General features: G+C 36.5%; 1 protein-coding gene across 4 annotated transcripts in view; it reads left to right on the forward strand.

Annotated features, from left to right (window-relative positions):
• LOC133524885 (aquaporin AQPAe.a) overlaps positions 1–17,853 on the forward strand; it is a 128,141-nt gene that overhangs the window by 18,111 nt on the left and 92,177 nt on the right. For 3 of the 4 annotated variants that reach the window (XM_061861034.1, XM_061861049.1, XM_061861041.1), the window contains one exon: positions 7,524–7,580. The exons of the other annotated variant lie outside the window; for it this stretch is intronic. In XM_061861034.1, coding sequence (XP_061717018.1) covers positions 7,524–7,580 — 57 coding nt within the window. The remainder of the gene's footprint in view (positions 1–7,523; positions 7,581–17,853) is intronic. 4 annotated transcript variants of the gene reach the window in all.

Here is a 17,853-nt window from a genome sequence, read left to right on the forward strand (position 1 = left end):
GAGCTCCTGCGCGGTCCCTCGCTTTTGCTTTTTGTAACGCACTCGCTTAGGCATACGACCCGTCGTCGTTGCGCTACGAGCTACTGACTACTCTAATGTTATAAATTATACATGTTTAAAACAATTTGGAAACCAACAAATTACTCTAAAGGCAACTTTCTCTTCACTCTTGGGAAATTTCCGAGCATATTCTTGGGAATGTTCTCGCGAGAACTTTCTCGAGCACTTTCTCGGTACTTTCCTTGTCCGTTTATTGAAGGAAACATACTTATTTATTAGGATAATGTTCCTTTTTTTGCTCAAATTAAATGCGTATGTGTGTTTTAATGATATTAGTAAAGCGACCTGGTCTCGAAACAATATTTTAAACTTAATAGAGCAAATTTCTCATTACTCCTAAGAATATTCTCCGGAAAGTTCTCCGACACATTTCTTTATAAAGCGTCCGTAGTATTTTGAATACAAACTATTTACTTATTTATATCAAGTTGTTTCTTTGTACATGTGTTTTTCGGATACTTGAGTTTTTACAAGCTTTTATAAAACTTAATCTTGGAAGCTATACTCGACACTTGAATTTTGGTTTATGTAAATCGGAAGAAAAGTACGATTTAGTATTTTTTTGGAAACAAAAAACATTGTTTGTACAAGTTTTTATCGCTTACCGTACTTTTCTTTCGTGCGGTACGTTCAGAGTACTCTGGCGCTGATGCACTGCTGCCTTTAGGGTACGGTTCTGTGCGGTCGTGTTCATGAGCTTCGCACCGTAACATCACACGCAACGCGTCGGACAGGTCAAGTGTCTCCTTTTCTTACAAAATATAATGTTAGGTATAAAAGAAATACTTTAGCACAACCTTTGTAGAAAAGGACGTATTTAAGTTTCGTGTCGTACCCTGGGTATAAAAAAAAAACAAAAGAAACCGTTTATTTCAGATCACTGATCCATAACGACTATTAGTATAAACTTAAAACTATGCTAATTAGGTACTAAGAGAAAAATAAAAATGAGAACTTATAACTAAAAACTAAGATGTGTGAAGAGTAGGGGCGCAGGTTGCCAATACTCTATGTCGCTGCCCCAATTGCCACCTCCACCCAAAACTTTATAACGGGGCAGTCGAGGCGCTCGGCCAACACCTTGAGTAGACTGTTGCTGCTGCCGCGCACCCGTCTCAGCATGGAGGCGATTCTTTTCCGCTTGATGGCAAAAAAGTCATCTACTCGCGCCTCAGCGAACATGCCGGACGCACTGCAGTGCTTCGGCAGCCGCAACAGCATCCTCAAGATTGATTGATTTAATTGAAAGCGTCTGGGTGTTATTTGATCGCTTCAACAAGCGAGAACTATTAATAGATACCTAATTTGTTTTACTGTAAACTATACCTAAACCTTGGTACCTAGTTAAGATGCCAATCGTTCGCAATACGATAATCTCTGCATTATGCAGTGCACCCTAGTCATCTGGAAAGCGAAGCACATACGGAACGTGTTTCTGTTACCCATTACAGCGGCTACAGCCCGAAAATTCCCACCAACTGGGCATATTGCTTACAGAGGTTATGTGACACACTGTACATTACTCTGCTCTCAGGACTTCTACATACCTGCTAACGGCGTTCGAATTTGCAGTGAGTAGAGTTCACTCTCACCTTCAGCAAAACCGAAACACCTAGATCTATATGACTAGTAAAATAGCCGAAAGAATACAAAGCATCACTTTAAATGGCGCTACATGTAACGCCCCTTACACTAATACAAGATTTTCATCTAATAATGTCAAGAACCAGTGCATGATTCAACCTTTACCGGTCGCCGTGGTAAGACCTAGGATTTACCAAATCCATGTCGGTAAAAGCCCGAAGTGAACAATGATTATTTCACATTTCGGGGTTTTACCGATCGGCATCGGTAAAACTTAGGTCTTACCGGTATATCCTAGGTTTTACCGTACTTCGGGCTTTTACAGTAACACATACTTTAAAAAATTACATGTCAATTATTTACAAAAAATATTAAATAAAAATTAATAAAATAATAATCATTAATATAATTATATACTATGGCTATAACTTATAATTTAAGTTTTAAAAATTCGTCGATGCTGTAAAATGTGTGCTCGAGAAGCCAAGTTTTTAATTTACTTCTAAAACAATTTAGAGAAGGAGCCGAGGTGATTGACACTGGCAACTTATTATATAATTTACATACAAAATAATAAACCAAAGTACTATAAGGAACGTATTTTTTGTATGAAGAAAAAACCGGTTCCGAGCCTTCAGGATAGGTTCGTTAGGTTGCGTTAGATGCCTGAAGAGCATACTGTCCAGCAATAGGACGACAGGGAACGGGAAAACGAATTTCACGTTTTACTATGCCTAGGAATCTTCACGATCGGCCGCCGACATAAAGATTGACAACACTGGTTTGGTGAAATTATAAAAACGTTGCATGGGGTTCTTTTATTATTAACAAGGCTAGGAACCGGTTATAAATAGCAGTAAATAACGGTTTATTTTGGTTTTACTCCGAACTTTCATAAGAACGCGAACGTTTTAAGAACTTTATTGTAACCTAAATAAACCGGTTTATTCGACGAGCGACGAAACGGCTAGCCTGGTGGTATACCGCGTAAACAAACACACCGACATAAGAAACCGGTTTTTATTGTTATTAACTGGATAATCAGACAAGAACTTTATGGAAATTTCTTCTAAAAACCGGTTTCAAAATAACGGAACCAAACCGAAATTAAAAAGGAAATTTAGCCGGTTTCCGAACCTTGATTATTATCAAGTTGATTTATGTTGCGTAGTTTTAAATATACCCACTTTGTCCTGGCCCGGTCAAGCTATGATCTTGAATAAAGTCATATAGATTGAACGCACTGTCGGGTAATTGGTAAAATTGAGATACAATTTTACTGACACATTCCACCTTGTTAAAACGAATGTAATACGCGGAAGTTTATTGTCAAAATGGCGCCCATAATTTAGCGTGATATCGATATTAGGTACATAGACATAGGTAGTTCTGAAGAGCTCCAATTGCAATAAAATCGTTTTTGTTATGTAATTCGATTTTATGTGATCACGATGACCAATCAGGTTAAGGGGATAGTGGACGACTGTTTCTCCATACAAGCGTACTTCCCCATTTCTCTCCCTGGATATTGATATTATGGAAAATATTTTTTCTCACTTGCAATAAAATATTGACACGACTTACATCAAATTAGGTCTGGAAATACCATGTATCTGGTGCGATGAGTGATGAGGATATGTAAAGGAATTTCATACAGCCTTACACACCTAGGCCTATAAAGGAACCTTCTTTTGTTTTTAAACGTATTTTTTTTTCATGGCAAGTTTGGGGAAAGCACTAAGTATACAAGCTCGGCTAGAAACAGGGTTACTGGCCGCATACACCTATACGCTCGGCCCTCTTTAGCTATTTGGTCTGCAACTCTTCGTTTCCCGGACTCTGTAGTAATATACTATAATAAATTTTATTGGTTATTAACCATAGATTTGCCCCTTCGTTTGACTTCTTTGTCCTTTTGTTAGGTATTGTACCTAAGAGTTACGAGCGAAATACAAATTCCAAACAATGTTATAAAAGATCCTAACTCTTATAATTATAAAAAAAATAAAAAAAGGAAGGAGAAAAGCTGTATACACATCAAATAGTCACGGTACTTCTACCCTTTTCTTCTTAACAAAGTCGGTCGTATGGCACATAATACCTACATCAATACAATGTTAGTAGACACAGCTAAAATAATAACAAATAACCTTCTTATGACATTACCTCAATCGGGAAAAACAATTTAATAGCGATGTATTGTTGGTTGACGTAACAATGAAAACTAATCACGAATAAAATATAACATGTGGTTTCTAGTGGGTTCATTATTTTGCGTTATTTTTACAACTATATTGCAGCAACTCAAGTTTATTTTAGGACCAGTGACCGCAATTGCCCGGGGAATCATTTTAATTATCCTGTTTATATGGAGTTATTAATGCTTTTCCTGTATGGTTAGAGAAAATATTTACGCACTTAAGTCATGTCTACGTTTGCAAGAAAGGAAATGTGTGTTTTTGATAAAGAAAAACAAGGTACAACGTAGACATATGTAAAAAAATCAGGATCAGATTCTATGATAAAATAATAAAAGAAAAACAAAAAGACAGTTTAGTTTTAAAATCATTACTAAGTTATTTACATTAATTATCGATTTTTTAAACAGGTAATGGCGGCTTTATAAATGAAATAAAATCATTATTATACTTGGCGCAAAACTAAGTGGCGTGTCAGGTCATAATACCATCTCTTTCACTTTTGATTGGTCTTAAGAAGGGTAAAGGAGATAGCAATATGATCTCAGTTGCCGGTTAGTTTTGCGGCAAGTATAGCAGCAGGTGTTTGTTTCATTCTCTATATACATATTAGAGGGCCTACCGAAAACCACGTTCGACGTGTTGCCTCTCTGCCGCACTTGTAAATTCGTACGTAAGTGTGACAGGGAGGCAACCCGTCGAACGTGGTTCGCGGTAGGCCCTCTGGTTTTACGTAGTCAGAAGCTTAGTGAAATAGTTAGTTTTACGTAGTCAGAAGCTTAGTGAAATAGTTAGTTTTACGTAGTCAGAAGCTTAGTGAAATAGTTAGTTTTACGTAGTCAGAAGCTTAGTGAAATAGTTAGTTTTACGTAGTCAGACGCTTAGTGAAATAGTTAGTTTTACGTAGTCAGAAGCTTAGTGAAATAGTTAGTTTTACGTAGTCAGAAGCTTAGTGAAATAGTTAGTTTTACGTAGTCAGAAGCTTAGTGAAATAGTTAGTTTTACGTAGTCAGAAGCTTAGTGAAATAGTTAGTTTTACGTAGTCAGAAGCTTAGTGAAATAGTTAGTTTTATGTAGTCACAAGCTTAGTGAAATAGTTAGTTTTACGTAGTCACAAGGTTAGTGAAATAGTTAGTTTTACGTAGTCAGAAGCTTAGTGAAATAGTTAGTTTTACGTAGTCAGAAGCTTAGTGAAATAGTTAGTTTTATGTAGTCACAAGCTTAGTGAAATAGTTAGTTTTATGTAGTCAGAAGCTAAGTGAAATAGTTAGTTTTACGTAGTCAGAAGCTTAGTGAAATAGTTAGTTTTACGTAGTCAGAAGCTTAGTGAAATAGTTAGTTTTACGTAGTCAGAAGCTTAGTGAAATAGTTAGTTTTACGTAGTCAGAAGCTTAGTGAAATAGTTAGTTTTACGTAGTCAGAAGCTTAGTGAAATAGTTAGTTTTACGTAGTCAGAAGCTTAGTGAAATAGTTAGTTTTATGTAGTCACAAGCTTAGTGAAATAGTTAGTTTTACGTAGTCAGAAGCTTAGTGAAATAGTTAGTTTTACGTAGTCAGAAGCTTAGTGAAATAGTTAGTTTTACGTAGTCAGAAGCTTAGTGAAATAGTTAGTTTTATGTAGTCACAAGCTTAGTGAAATAGTTAGTTTTACGTAGTCACAAGGTTAGTGAAATAACCAGATTGTATTCAAATTTCGGTAATTGAAACTTCAAGGCTCCACTATCCTCTTAATGGACTAAATGCGTTTTAAACGTTAAGATTACGTCACAAACTTTCAATTTACTACAACTGAACGAAATTGAGCGGAACACATTAAAATACTATAAAATATGTTCCTATTGTTATCGGACGTTCGTAAGAAAGATGAGATATTTTCTAGGATTTCATAATCGCATTTTATGTATTAGTGATCTTATCGCATGCTATTAAAGTTCATAATTCAACGCAAATTCAGTCATCGATGAGTTTTTAGTAATGACCATGTAAATTAAGGCACTTCGCTATACTTCTGTGATGATATCTTTCACGGCTACTACAGAAAAGGAAACTCATGTACTTAATATGATAAAATCTATGATAGTTCGCGTGCGGTAACGCACTTACAGTTCGTGTCATCAACGATGACGCGCAGATTTGTCAAATCTAACCTTTAATAACCTGACAATACGGAGCAAATCAAGCGTCTTATTGAATGACACGATATAGTGCGTTTTCACATTGTGCGATCCGATATCGGATGTCGGATACGATACGACCACGAATAAGTAAACATTTAATAAGCGCTTTTATATGTATTTTTTCTCTTTTTAATTTATTGTTAAAAACTGTGCCCTTAACAAAAAAGCACTTGATGCCATAGGGCACTCTCTACCAGCTACTTTTCTCCTAGGATCATCCCGATCATCCAAAATCTCTAAATGTGTGCGTGAAATACCTACCGCCATCATCGAAACTTCAAGAAATGTTGTCTATCTCTCTGCCGTTCGAATATACAAGAGAGCCAGATAATGATTTTTATTTCTGCGGTAGGGCCTCTGTTTCTTGCAAATGTATTGTTCATGTGCTATGTAGTAGGAACGTCGTAGAGTAGAGGAACTAAATTGGAGGCCCAAATTTTCATATCATATGAAGTCTATCTACTAATATCTATAAATACGTGGAACCAACCGCTAGCAACTACTATGGTAAAAGGACGCGTAGCTATATCACACCGCGAATATTTAATGAGTTATCAGTAGAAGACGAATGTGCTAGTAAAAACATCTTTAAATCAAAAATTAAGAAGTTGCTAATAGGTACAACGCATGTCTGAATAAATAAATAGGATAGGTAAATATACTACAACTACTTATACTGTGTTAATATGATATAAAGATGTATTAACCTTAGTATTATAAGTTAATCATATAATTTAGATTAAGGTACTAACGTTGAAAATGAGTGCCACATTTCGCCGTTAAACACAAGTTTGGCGAACCTAACACAAGTTTAAAATGTACCATACTATTTGTGATAATAAATAAATCAAAAAAAATATAACATCTTTTCCAAGCCGATTAAACGTGGAATTGTGGACTTTTGCGAATAAGGCACTTTTCTACAAATAAGATGCCTACAGTTGCGTCGTCCTCGGCAAACTTGAGGTCATTATTGAGGTCTAGTTTTAAAGATAAAGATAGTTTATTTTTCAAGTAGGCATATTTACAAGGCGCTTATGAACGTCAAATAAAGCTACGCCGGCTCTAACCCTACACCTCTGACCTGAGAAGATTCCCTCCTAAATTGTAGGAGGGCATCCCAATGTGGCATCGGCAAGAAACTCGGCGAGACACATCTTTTCAAAACATTATATTCTTACAAAAAATACAATTTAACCCTTTGAACGCCTAGAACCCTTAATGGGGTCGTAAGAAATCGTGCCCGTGGCGCCAAGAACGCTTTTAAGTGCTATGGCGTCTTTTGTCAAAGTAGTGTACTTATGCCAGATATATTGGCGTGTGCATGACGTTCTAGAGTTTGACAGATGGCGTTTAAAAGGTTAAATTAATATGAAATAAAAAACATAACTTAACAGGTACTTTCATACAGAAAGATTAGAGGACTAGATTGCTAATGCAGGACGTTATGATTGCCAAAATTTATCCTGTACTTGACACGTTGTTGATCGAACTGTGTTTGCAGATGTAGAGACTGGCGCGCCGGCGCCCGAGGAGCCCGCCCCAGCCAAGCCGCTGCTCGGTAAGCCGCATGGCACAGCGGGTCAGCACGATGCACTTTTGTTTTTCTATGTTCAAAGAACCGTTGCTGAGGCACTGACATATATCTACAAGTAAGTACGGGTCTTACGAGCACTGAGAATGGTTCTAGTTCAGTGGTGTTACTTACGAATTCGAGCCAATCGTGCAGTCTAACGCAACTAGTTGCGACCTATCGCGCGCGTGATGCGAACTTATCAACCAATCGCGTTGAGGCGTTAGACTGCACGATTGGCTGGAATTCGTGTGCGTGACACCGCTGTACTGGCCCCATTCTTATTGCTCGTAAAGACCGTCCTTAGATATATGTCATTATGCTAAGGAGTATCTACCGCGAACATTGAAGTTTCGTTGTCTGCTTATCTATAACTCTTGCAAATTCGAGCGATAGAGGTAGATAACGTTTTACAGTTTGCCATTTTGTGAGCATTTGCTCGCGAGCGACAGATATATGTACGATTTTTGTAATACCTAAGGGAATTTGAAATACAGGTGGATTGTCAAAGAAAATGTTGTAGCCACAGTAAATTTAGTGTCATCTAGTCATTATTTACTGTCATCTTAGACACATGATTAAAACTTTTAGAATGCCATTTCACTTTGATCCTCATTCTTTCATTGATGTGTGATAAAGTTAAGTATCAAAAAGTAGCGCCATCTTACCGCTTCATCGCTCGAAACGATGCCGCCACAGCTTTGGCCTTTGATCTATTAGATGGCGCCAATTTTTGATATTTAACAAATTAAATACATATCAGTGAAAGGATAAGGATCAGAGTCAAATGGCGTTCTAAAACTTCTAATCATGTGTCGATAGATGGCAGTCAATTTCCTGTGGCTACAAAGTTTTCTTTGACAATCCACCTCTATTTCAAATCTCTTTCGTAATGCTCGGCAACGGTCCTTTAGTGATGTGCTTTCCGGAACTTCGCAATTCTCTTGGGATATGACCGCTTGGGAATATGCGGGAAATTGGTCAGGAATGCTACATCACTAATAATTATAATCACCATTTATGGATCAAGGATACAAAACAGATGTACTCGTACTAAGCTGAAACAATAGCGATGTTTTTTGCGAATTAACTTAAGCGAATTAAGGAATGCATATTTAATACCCGGTACAAGAAGCTTCTTCTTAAAAACAAAAAAAACAAATGACCATAGTTCCTTAGAAAAAAAATCTATAGCCCTATTTCAAAAAGGATCAAGACACACATTTAACAGTTCTTTAATAGGTATTTGTTTTACAAGAGGGCAAAGTTGTTGTTTGACCGCTCGTGCTAATATTGATACCCGAGCAAGTTAAAGATTTCAAAATTGAACCACGACCGTAGCGAGTGGTTCGAAAAGTGGAATCTTGAGCGTAGCGAGGGTTTCAAGGCATGAGGGTTAAACAAACTTTGCCTCCGAATGAAACACAAAATTTTTCACCACACCAACGCGAGGATAATACTAACTATGAAATACCAAAAAAATCAAACCTAATCAAATCCAACTGACCGCAATAAAAATGTATCGTTCAAAATCATCATTTAAAAGTCAATTCTACCAGCTAACATAAGGAAACAACTCAAAATTTGCATCTGATTACTTTGCCCCACATAATTTTCAATTGTGGCTGAATGCCGAATAGGTCTGTGACTTCGATACCTAACCTGTTAAAAAATGACAATATGGCGGACGAATGTTTGAAATGTCACCGTATTTAAGAATAATTTCGCTTAAAATTTAGTTTTTTCTTCCTAAGTGTGATGTAAAACATTGTGTGTAACTCCGGGGGTAAGAATATTGCAACCTCGGGTCTTTAATCCACCACCCTCGCTTCCAGAATATCACTTACCCCCCTCGTTGCACAATATACTAAATTGTTATCTCGTTACATAAATGGTGATTTCCTAAAAGGGCTTGATGGTATATGTTTTCGTGCACTTACGTGATGTCCAACGGTCTGTGTCGTTTGCTAGGGAGACCATCTCTTTGATACCATTGGTGGGCTCACGCAGGGCTTCGCAATTTCGCTGGATGCAGGGGATTTCATAAAACCACCGGTATGCATGACCTAACTTTATGGTCTAATCTTTTGCATGGTACCTACAGTCACGCAATAATTTACGGGGTACAGTGTGTCCCTAGCCATTGGACAAAGCCGAAAGGTACATATGCATTATGGTATTTAGAACCAGTGTACAAAATATAACAGCCGGTGTAGCGGTTTCAACGAAATTAACAAATACCAATTTTTACTTTGGAGCAGCCTGTATGTGTTAGTAGCTCCTAAGGTAATATCCTCAAAGAATAGTATAGAACCTTCTTCAACCTTTTTGATTATTTTTTTTATTTATGACGCTAATAAGCTTCTGACTTTTGAAAAATGTCATCATTATCAAATATTTCGAACAAATTGTCAAAAACACTGCCAAAGATTAACACAGTGTGTTTTTTTTTGTTGTCGATTATTGCAAATAACTTTTCTTCGAAAAAAAAAAATTTTTATCTTTTGTTCTAATTAAAAAAAATATTAACGTCAGAGTATTCCTGAGAAGTAACTCTACGTGGGATTTCAGGGTTTGTCCAATGGCTAAGGTCACCCTGTATAGGTCATACTAGGCAACTTTCGCTAGGGCACCAATCCCGAAATCGCGAAAAAAAAATTCGCTGTTTCATGCCTTTTGGCTGTCTGACCTTGACATTTTGTTCCCATAGTAAAAGTTGCTCAGTATGACTATACCTATATTCAGCCCATAAATTATTGCAGGTGACACTCTGTATAATATTAGTTTCGTCATTCAGCACTTCACGGTATTTAACATTTTGTTTTGATACAATTCTAAAGCTTGACAATGACAATTAGGATCGTAGGTTAAAGTTGCGTTTCCACCAGAAATGTGCGACGTAGCAAGAGGATGTGCAACGTTGTGAATGTTTCCACCGGAGATGAGCGAGGTAGCTGAGCGGTGCGAGGATGCGTAGCGAGGGTGTGTAAACAGCGGGCTCTTTTCAAATAAGCGAGCGGGGTGCAGTGAGATGGGAGAACACACACACAACACAACACGTCCCTCGCAACATATTTATTGCACACATCCTTTTCTTGTGTTGTATGTACAGGATAGCTAAATGAAGTGTTCGTCACATCTCTGGTGGTAACACTTCAAATACTTATTGTATAATATGGATCCTTAGGCCCCAAAAGACAACATTTATTTATTTATACTTTTTGCACGATATAAAATTGTACAAGTGGCGGACTTATTGCCTTAAGGCATTCTCTACCAGTCAACCATGGGGTCAAACAGAAACTTGTAGTTAGTGCTGGATTCTACACAACGAATATGAAACACAAATCAAGTTATTCTAAACAATATAACGATATTCTATTTATACACTTACACATACTTATAAAAATAATAGCAATTTAAAGCAACATTACTGAAACCATATGCACCAATCCATAATAAAGCATGATCAATGATCATCATCATTAACAATACTTACTTCTTGGCAAATAATATCATATCTAAAACAGAATTTAAACTCTTACATGGTTTATTAGTTCGTGTCATCCAGGATGACGCGCAGATTTGTCAAATCTAACCTTTAATATAATGACAATATGAGTCAAGGCACGCGTCTTCGTGAATGAAACAATCTATATTTTAAACTACAAGTGAATACTCGAACGTACTGCGGTGGAAGCATGGTTCCATTTTGATCACTTATCACTATGCCCGCCACTTTCGCGCTTACATACTTGTTAGAACGTGACAGGCATAGTGAGAAATGATAAACAGCCGACCATCTTAGCCCTACTGGAAAGTTTATATTTGTCGCTTAACGATTGTCGATCGCTGTTAGCTGAATATCTGCGCCGAAACTAATGTCACAGTATAGGGGGCCTACCGCAAAAACCGAAGTTAGCAAATTACGGCGATCTTTCTCTTTTCCCCTTACTAAGGTGTAATTAGAGTGACAGATACTAAGATAGGTATGTAAAAAAAGATTATAAAAATGACACTTTTCAATATTACTATTCCACCTATTGAAATATAAGTCAAAATGACATTCGGCGATAATGAGTAGTTTTCATAGTATTTTGCAGTACCAGTTTACACGTACAATAGAGGTATTAAATATCGACACGGACAAGATGCCAAAAATATGTACACACCTCAACGCATGGGCAATAAGGCCGTGTATACATATTTATGGCACTTTGCCCGTCTCGATATTTTTAAGGTAAGAAATAAAATATTTTTTTGTCAAAAAATACATTTTTGTTACAAGCTTTTATCGCTTACTGTACTTTTTTATAGACAGGCGACTAATACTCATCGAGATAATTCTAAAAACCCCAAACACAATTAGGTTCCGTTGTTTTATCACAGAGTTCCTATGGCCACGTCCTGTCTCCATCATCAGAACAGCTCGATAGTACCATAATATTGCATTGTCACCCGACTTACATATGCATGCAAATTTCGGCTCAAACGGAAACCGGGAAGTGGATCAAATTTAACTTGCAAGATTTGATTAGAGAACGGGACAGGTGGAACTGAATAAAAGCTTGTTAAAAAAAAATACTTTGAAGTACTTATGTATACCAAAAGCAACACGTGTCACTAGTGCCACTAGTTATCTAATCGATCAAAATTATAACACACCCTATAAATATCTAGCCATTCTCTGCAAGTATATTCTGATCTAGACTTTCTCCATGCCTAGACCAGACCGTAATCTCGTAACCGGTTTCCATTAGTGAATCTCCCGTTTGAACGGAGATGCGAGCTGTTTTTTAACAACTTGTCTAATTTACTGGTTAGGAAAGAAGTTAATTTTAGTATTCCGGTGGTGCGTAAATTTGTGTGCACGGCAATGTCCCCGCCAAGTCAAGAAAAAAAGAGGCACGGCCGTACCATCCTTTTCTCGAAGCTATTCAGGCCATTTTTAACCTTCTGTAATTTTGTGTTGGCTATGTGTTCGAAATATGTGATATGCTTAGAAACAAATCAAAAGTGGAATAAATTCACTGTCTTAGGTGGGACTTGAACACACGACCACCGGATCGCTAGCCCGGTGCTCTTCCATCTGATCTAGCGATACGGTGGTCGTGGGTTCAAATCCCATCTAAGACAGTGAATTTATTCCACTTTTAATTTTTTTCTAAGCTTAAAAGCATCGTTCGCAGACGTTTTTGCTATAGATGTAAAATTTATGTGTAATGATTATGCAAATACAAATGAAAAATTGTGTGGACTAAATATTCATGATTCATATTTTCGATAAAACATGTATTTTATCTACTTGGTAATGTTTTATTTTAATTAACATTGAACAATCCCACATATAAGTCTAGATAAGATAAAACTATTGAAACAGTAAAAAAAACGTGTACTGTTAAATAATTTTACATCTGTGTTCAATCATAAATAGGCATAGCTATGGTTAGTATACATAAAATTTGAAAAAAATATTTTCTCTAATATCAATATCCAGAGAGGAAAATGGACTACGTTTGTTTGGAGAAACGGTCGTCCCCTTTCCTCTTAATACTGCCATAAATGACTGAATAAACACGTATGCTACAACTACTCAGGACAAGGCCTACGGAACCATAAATTGAACTAAAAAGTGTCAATACCATTAAATTAAATAGTAACACAGCGCGTGGGAAGCTACTCCTCTATCAGCTCGACCCGCTATCGCGGCGAATGACGCAACTGGACAATTTGGCTTATTGTGGGATTACACTGGTCTTTTGTTCCAATTTTAAACCGTCGTTTTATTTAATAGACAATGTCGAAATGCACGCTAAGGGGCTCTATTATACTTGTTTACTTTTGCTCTGTTAGGGTGTTATAGATGTTCACTGAATCTGACCAGATATATTTTGCTCTGTTAGACTGTTATAGATGTACACTGAATCTGACCAGATATATTTTGCTCTGTTAGACTGTTATAGATATACACTGAATCTGACCAGATATATTTTGCTCTGTTAGACTGTTATAGATATACACTGAATCTGACCAGATATATTTTGCTCTGTTAGACTGTTATAGATATACACTGAATCTGACCAGATATATTTTGCTCTGTTAGACTGTTATAGATATACACTGAATCTGACTCAGATATATACTGAAGCGCTGGTGGCCTAGCGGTAAGAGCGTGCGACTTTCAATCTGGAGGTCGCGGGTTCAAACCCTGGTTCATACCAATGAGTTTTTAGGAACTAATGTACGAAATATCATTTGATATTTACCAGTCGCTTTTCGGTGAAGGAAAACAATGTGAGGAAACCGGGCTAATCCCAATAAGGCCTAGTTTACCCTTTGGGTTGGAAGGTCAGATGGCATTCGCTTTCGTAAAAACTAGTCCCTAGGCCGATTCTGGGGATTAGTTGTCAAGCGGACCCCAGGCTCCCATGAGCCGTGGCAAAAAATGCCGGGACAACACGAGGAAGTAGAATTACGAGGCTGTTATAGATCTGAATGATCTGCCGTACTACGAGTTGACACTTGACGTTTACTTTAGCGACTGCGTGAACTCGATTGCATTCCCTCTCTATCGCACCAATACATCAGTGAGAGAGTTGGACTTTGTTCGAGAATGCTAGCAGTGCTAGCACGTGGTAGCCAGGTTCTGGCCGTGAACGCTTTTCGTCTTGTCAAAGCGGAGCGTAGCGAACGTAATATGTGCACATTCTATGTAGGTATAAAATTTGCTACAGTCGAGTTCATAAATATGTAAACATTTCTTCACCTTAATCCATTACGATAAGGTAAAAAATGTATACATATTAATAAACTTGACTGTACAAAGTAAGTATCCATGTAAGCACAAATATTGTCACCGGTGAAAAACAATCTGTCAAAGTACAAGGCACGAAGATAAATATTTATGCAAGAATAATTTTGTAATATCCTTGAATGACATCCTTTAATCCTTTGCTGACTTAAAAAAAGGATAAGAGTAAAATTCGATTGAATGTTATTTTTTTTGTTTTCTTTTATTTGGAGCATCAACAGCAATACAAACAACATATGCTCTGCTTAAAGATACAATAAATACATAAGCTAGTTATAGTAATCATCTGTATATATTCATTATGTATATTGTTATTGTCAATAAAAAAAAAATACATAAAAAATCCAATAAGATTTGACTGCCAGTGCCTGAATCACTGTCATATGATTCACGTACTGGTGTCCAAGCCTCTCCAGAATAGGTTAAAATATGATAAGTTAAATGTAATATAATAAGTTAAATGTAATATGATCCTAAGTTGGTCGAAATAAATGAATTTATTATTATTATTATTAATAAGAAACGTATATACGAGTACATTCAATTCCTTACTAGGTGGAAATAAAGATTTAGACAAAGAATAAAACTTAATTCATAAAAAAAGTGATAAGCATGCGTGATCACTGCCGGGCTAAGATGGCCGGTTTTTTATCATCTGTCATCATGTCTGTCACGTTCTAACAAATAGGTAAGTGCGAAAGTGACGCATGACATGACAAGTGATTAAAATGCGACCATGATACCGCCGCAGATCACTGTTTTGAACACAGTTTGGTATAAATTAGGTTGCAGTTACCTTATTGAAAGGATTTAGATAGGTCCCAATCCCTTTTAACTATACCTTAATAGTGAAAGGAGCACAGAAATAGGAGAAAGGAGAATAGAAAGCCCCTTAGAGAATAGTATCCATCTTGATGAATTTATCCGGATATTGATTGCATCATCTGGCGTGTCTGTTACAGTTAGTGCCTGTTACTTTTCCAGGCCGCACCAATCTACAAGGTTTTCCCAAAAAATTCAAATATATTCCAATAAATCCAGCTTTGATGATTCATTTGAAGACAAGTCACATTTTGAGTGCAATCTAATTTGAACTTTAAACCGGATGACTAAGGTTGAAATTCTATTATCGCGTATGTGGTCGATAAATCGTACTATGCCTAGAAAAGGGTTAAGGTGGTTCGCTTTCCATACAAAAAACAATTGCGTTTTATGATGTCATTACACACTATGTGCGCATCTACTTTCGAATATTCGTTTGCGCTAAATATATAGAAAAACTTTGAAGAAATCACGCAAAAAACGTTTCATTGATAAAAATTATAACGTATTTTTGCGTGATTTCTGTATGAAACAAAGTTTTTCGATCAATTGAACCACCTTAACGAAACCAATAACGTACTAAATTTGATGTCATATTGATATCACTAGCAGCTCAATTTATATTAAGTATGATTTTTGAATATTTATTTTGACTAAATCAAAATTGCAAGATTAGTAATGCAGTCTCGGCTTCGCGGGTAGTAAAGCGTTTTCCGACATCATTAGCAAACATCATAACATTTAAATCAATTTAAACAAAACCTTGATAAGTTATCCTTTTTAACCTTCCTTAAGCATCACTGTATTGATGATGATTTCATGAGGTGAAAACCGCATGAAAATCCGTTCAGTAGTTTTTGAGTTTATATACAGACAGACAGACGCGCTGGGAGACTTTGTTATATGCGATATTAGTGATTCTGAAAATTACTTCTTAGATAAATATCAAAGACGTTCCTGATCTTCCAAATTTTTGGACACTTTTTGCGGAAGTACTAACCAGAATAACCAGAAATCTTACGTCTCAAACGCGACGCCTGGTGAGAGACGACTTGGAGTATTTTCGTGAACTAACGACCAACGGTAACATCGAATGTTATTTCCAAATATATTTTATATACATGATTTATATTATTGTTCCATTTCAATTTGGATGTCCACGGGGTCCCAGCGCGCACAAGTTTTTTGCAGAAATCTCGAAGCGTCTGGTTGACGTAACTGGTGGCCGAAGAACTGGTGGCTTCCGCGCACAACGTATCAGTATTGCGAAACAACGAGAAAATGCCGCCAGCATCCTTGGTACAATACCACAAGGGCCTATTTTAGGTTTAAGCTAGTTAGGATTACTGTAATCCTCTGTATATATCCATTATATATATTTTTATTGTAAATAAAATGTCATACTAAACATTTAGATAGTTAATAATAACCATGGACATGTCAATTTATCCATATTAACTCATCTCTTATTTTAGTGTTAATGTAATGGATCCTATGGATTTCTTTTAAATTAACTAATAAGGAAAGGTACCCAACTGTCCGGTTCAATTTGATTTATATTTAAATATGTTATAGAGTAGTCTAAAATAACGGACACGTATTTTTTTTTAACTGCCCAAACTCAACCTATTGGGAGAAATGGTCCTCCAAAGTACTAAAAATTACTAAATCTTCTAACTCCTATAGAAAGTGATACTCGAGCAACTTGCTAGTTAATAGCTTGTTTGAGTATATTTCCTTGTAAGAACAACGACATATTATAGGATAACTGTGTGCTGGGTGTATTGCATATTGATTTGGATATTTATAATTGAAGAACAGTAGGTATAAGTAGGTGCTGGAAGGAGACTTAAATGATTTTTTACTCACACAACCTTGAGATAACATTTTGGTCAATCATCGGTTGTTGATCTTGGTACGAAAAAAGACACTAACTTAAAAATCCCGCTGTCATTGCGTGACATGATGTTAGCGTGACCTCAACTTTGTTGCAGATACCCAACAACTTGAAAATCATTAAATTCCTTAAACTTTGAATGCCAAAAATATGTATACAAGACTTTATTGATATTAAGATAGTGTATACATCTTTTTGGCACTTTTTTCGTGTCGATATTTTCAGACGTGACTGTACTTATAATTATACTTCGCGCGTCCAATGGTCATCCGTGTCTGGGGTCGTCCTCATATGTACAACGCGACTACGCGAGTCGCGCGATTATCAATAGGCTAGATGACATTTTTTTATTAATGGTATCAATCGATCAGATATGTTTTTAAAATCAAATGTGTATATTGGACCCATTGCATTAAAGCAATACAAAAGTCAGAAATTATAAGTCGCACTTCACTTGCGAGACGCTCCTAACAAAACGATAAGTGAACGTGACGTCACGGTCACTGAGAGCCCATCTTGAAGTATGGAAAACAAGAAAATTGCGTTTTTGTCAGTGAAATAATGCGTTTATGTATATACATAGTTGCTACAATATTTTTATGGATAAAATGTAAGGAATCGAATGGTATCATTTTTTATTCCTTATTGTAAGTTAAAATAAAACAAAATATCGTGAGGAAACCGGACTAATCTCAACAAGGCCTAGTTTATCCTCTGGGTTGGAAGATCAG

The sequence above is a fragment of the Cydia pomonella genome, chromosome 1, assembly GCF_033807575.1.
Source record: "Cydia pomonella isolate Wapato2018A chromosome 1, ilCydPomo1, whole genome shotgun sequence".
In the NCBI taxonomy this organism is placed as follows: Eukaryota; Metazoa; Arthropoda; class Insecta; order Lepidoptera; family Tortricidae; genus Cydia; species Cydia pomonella.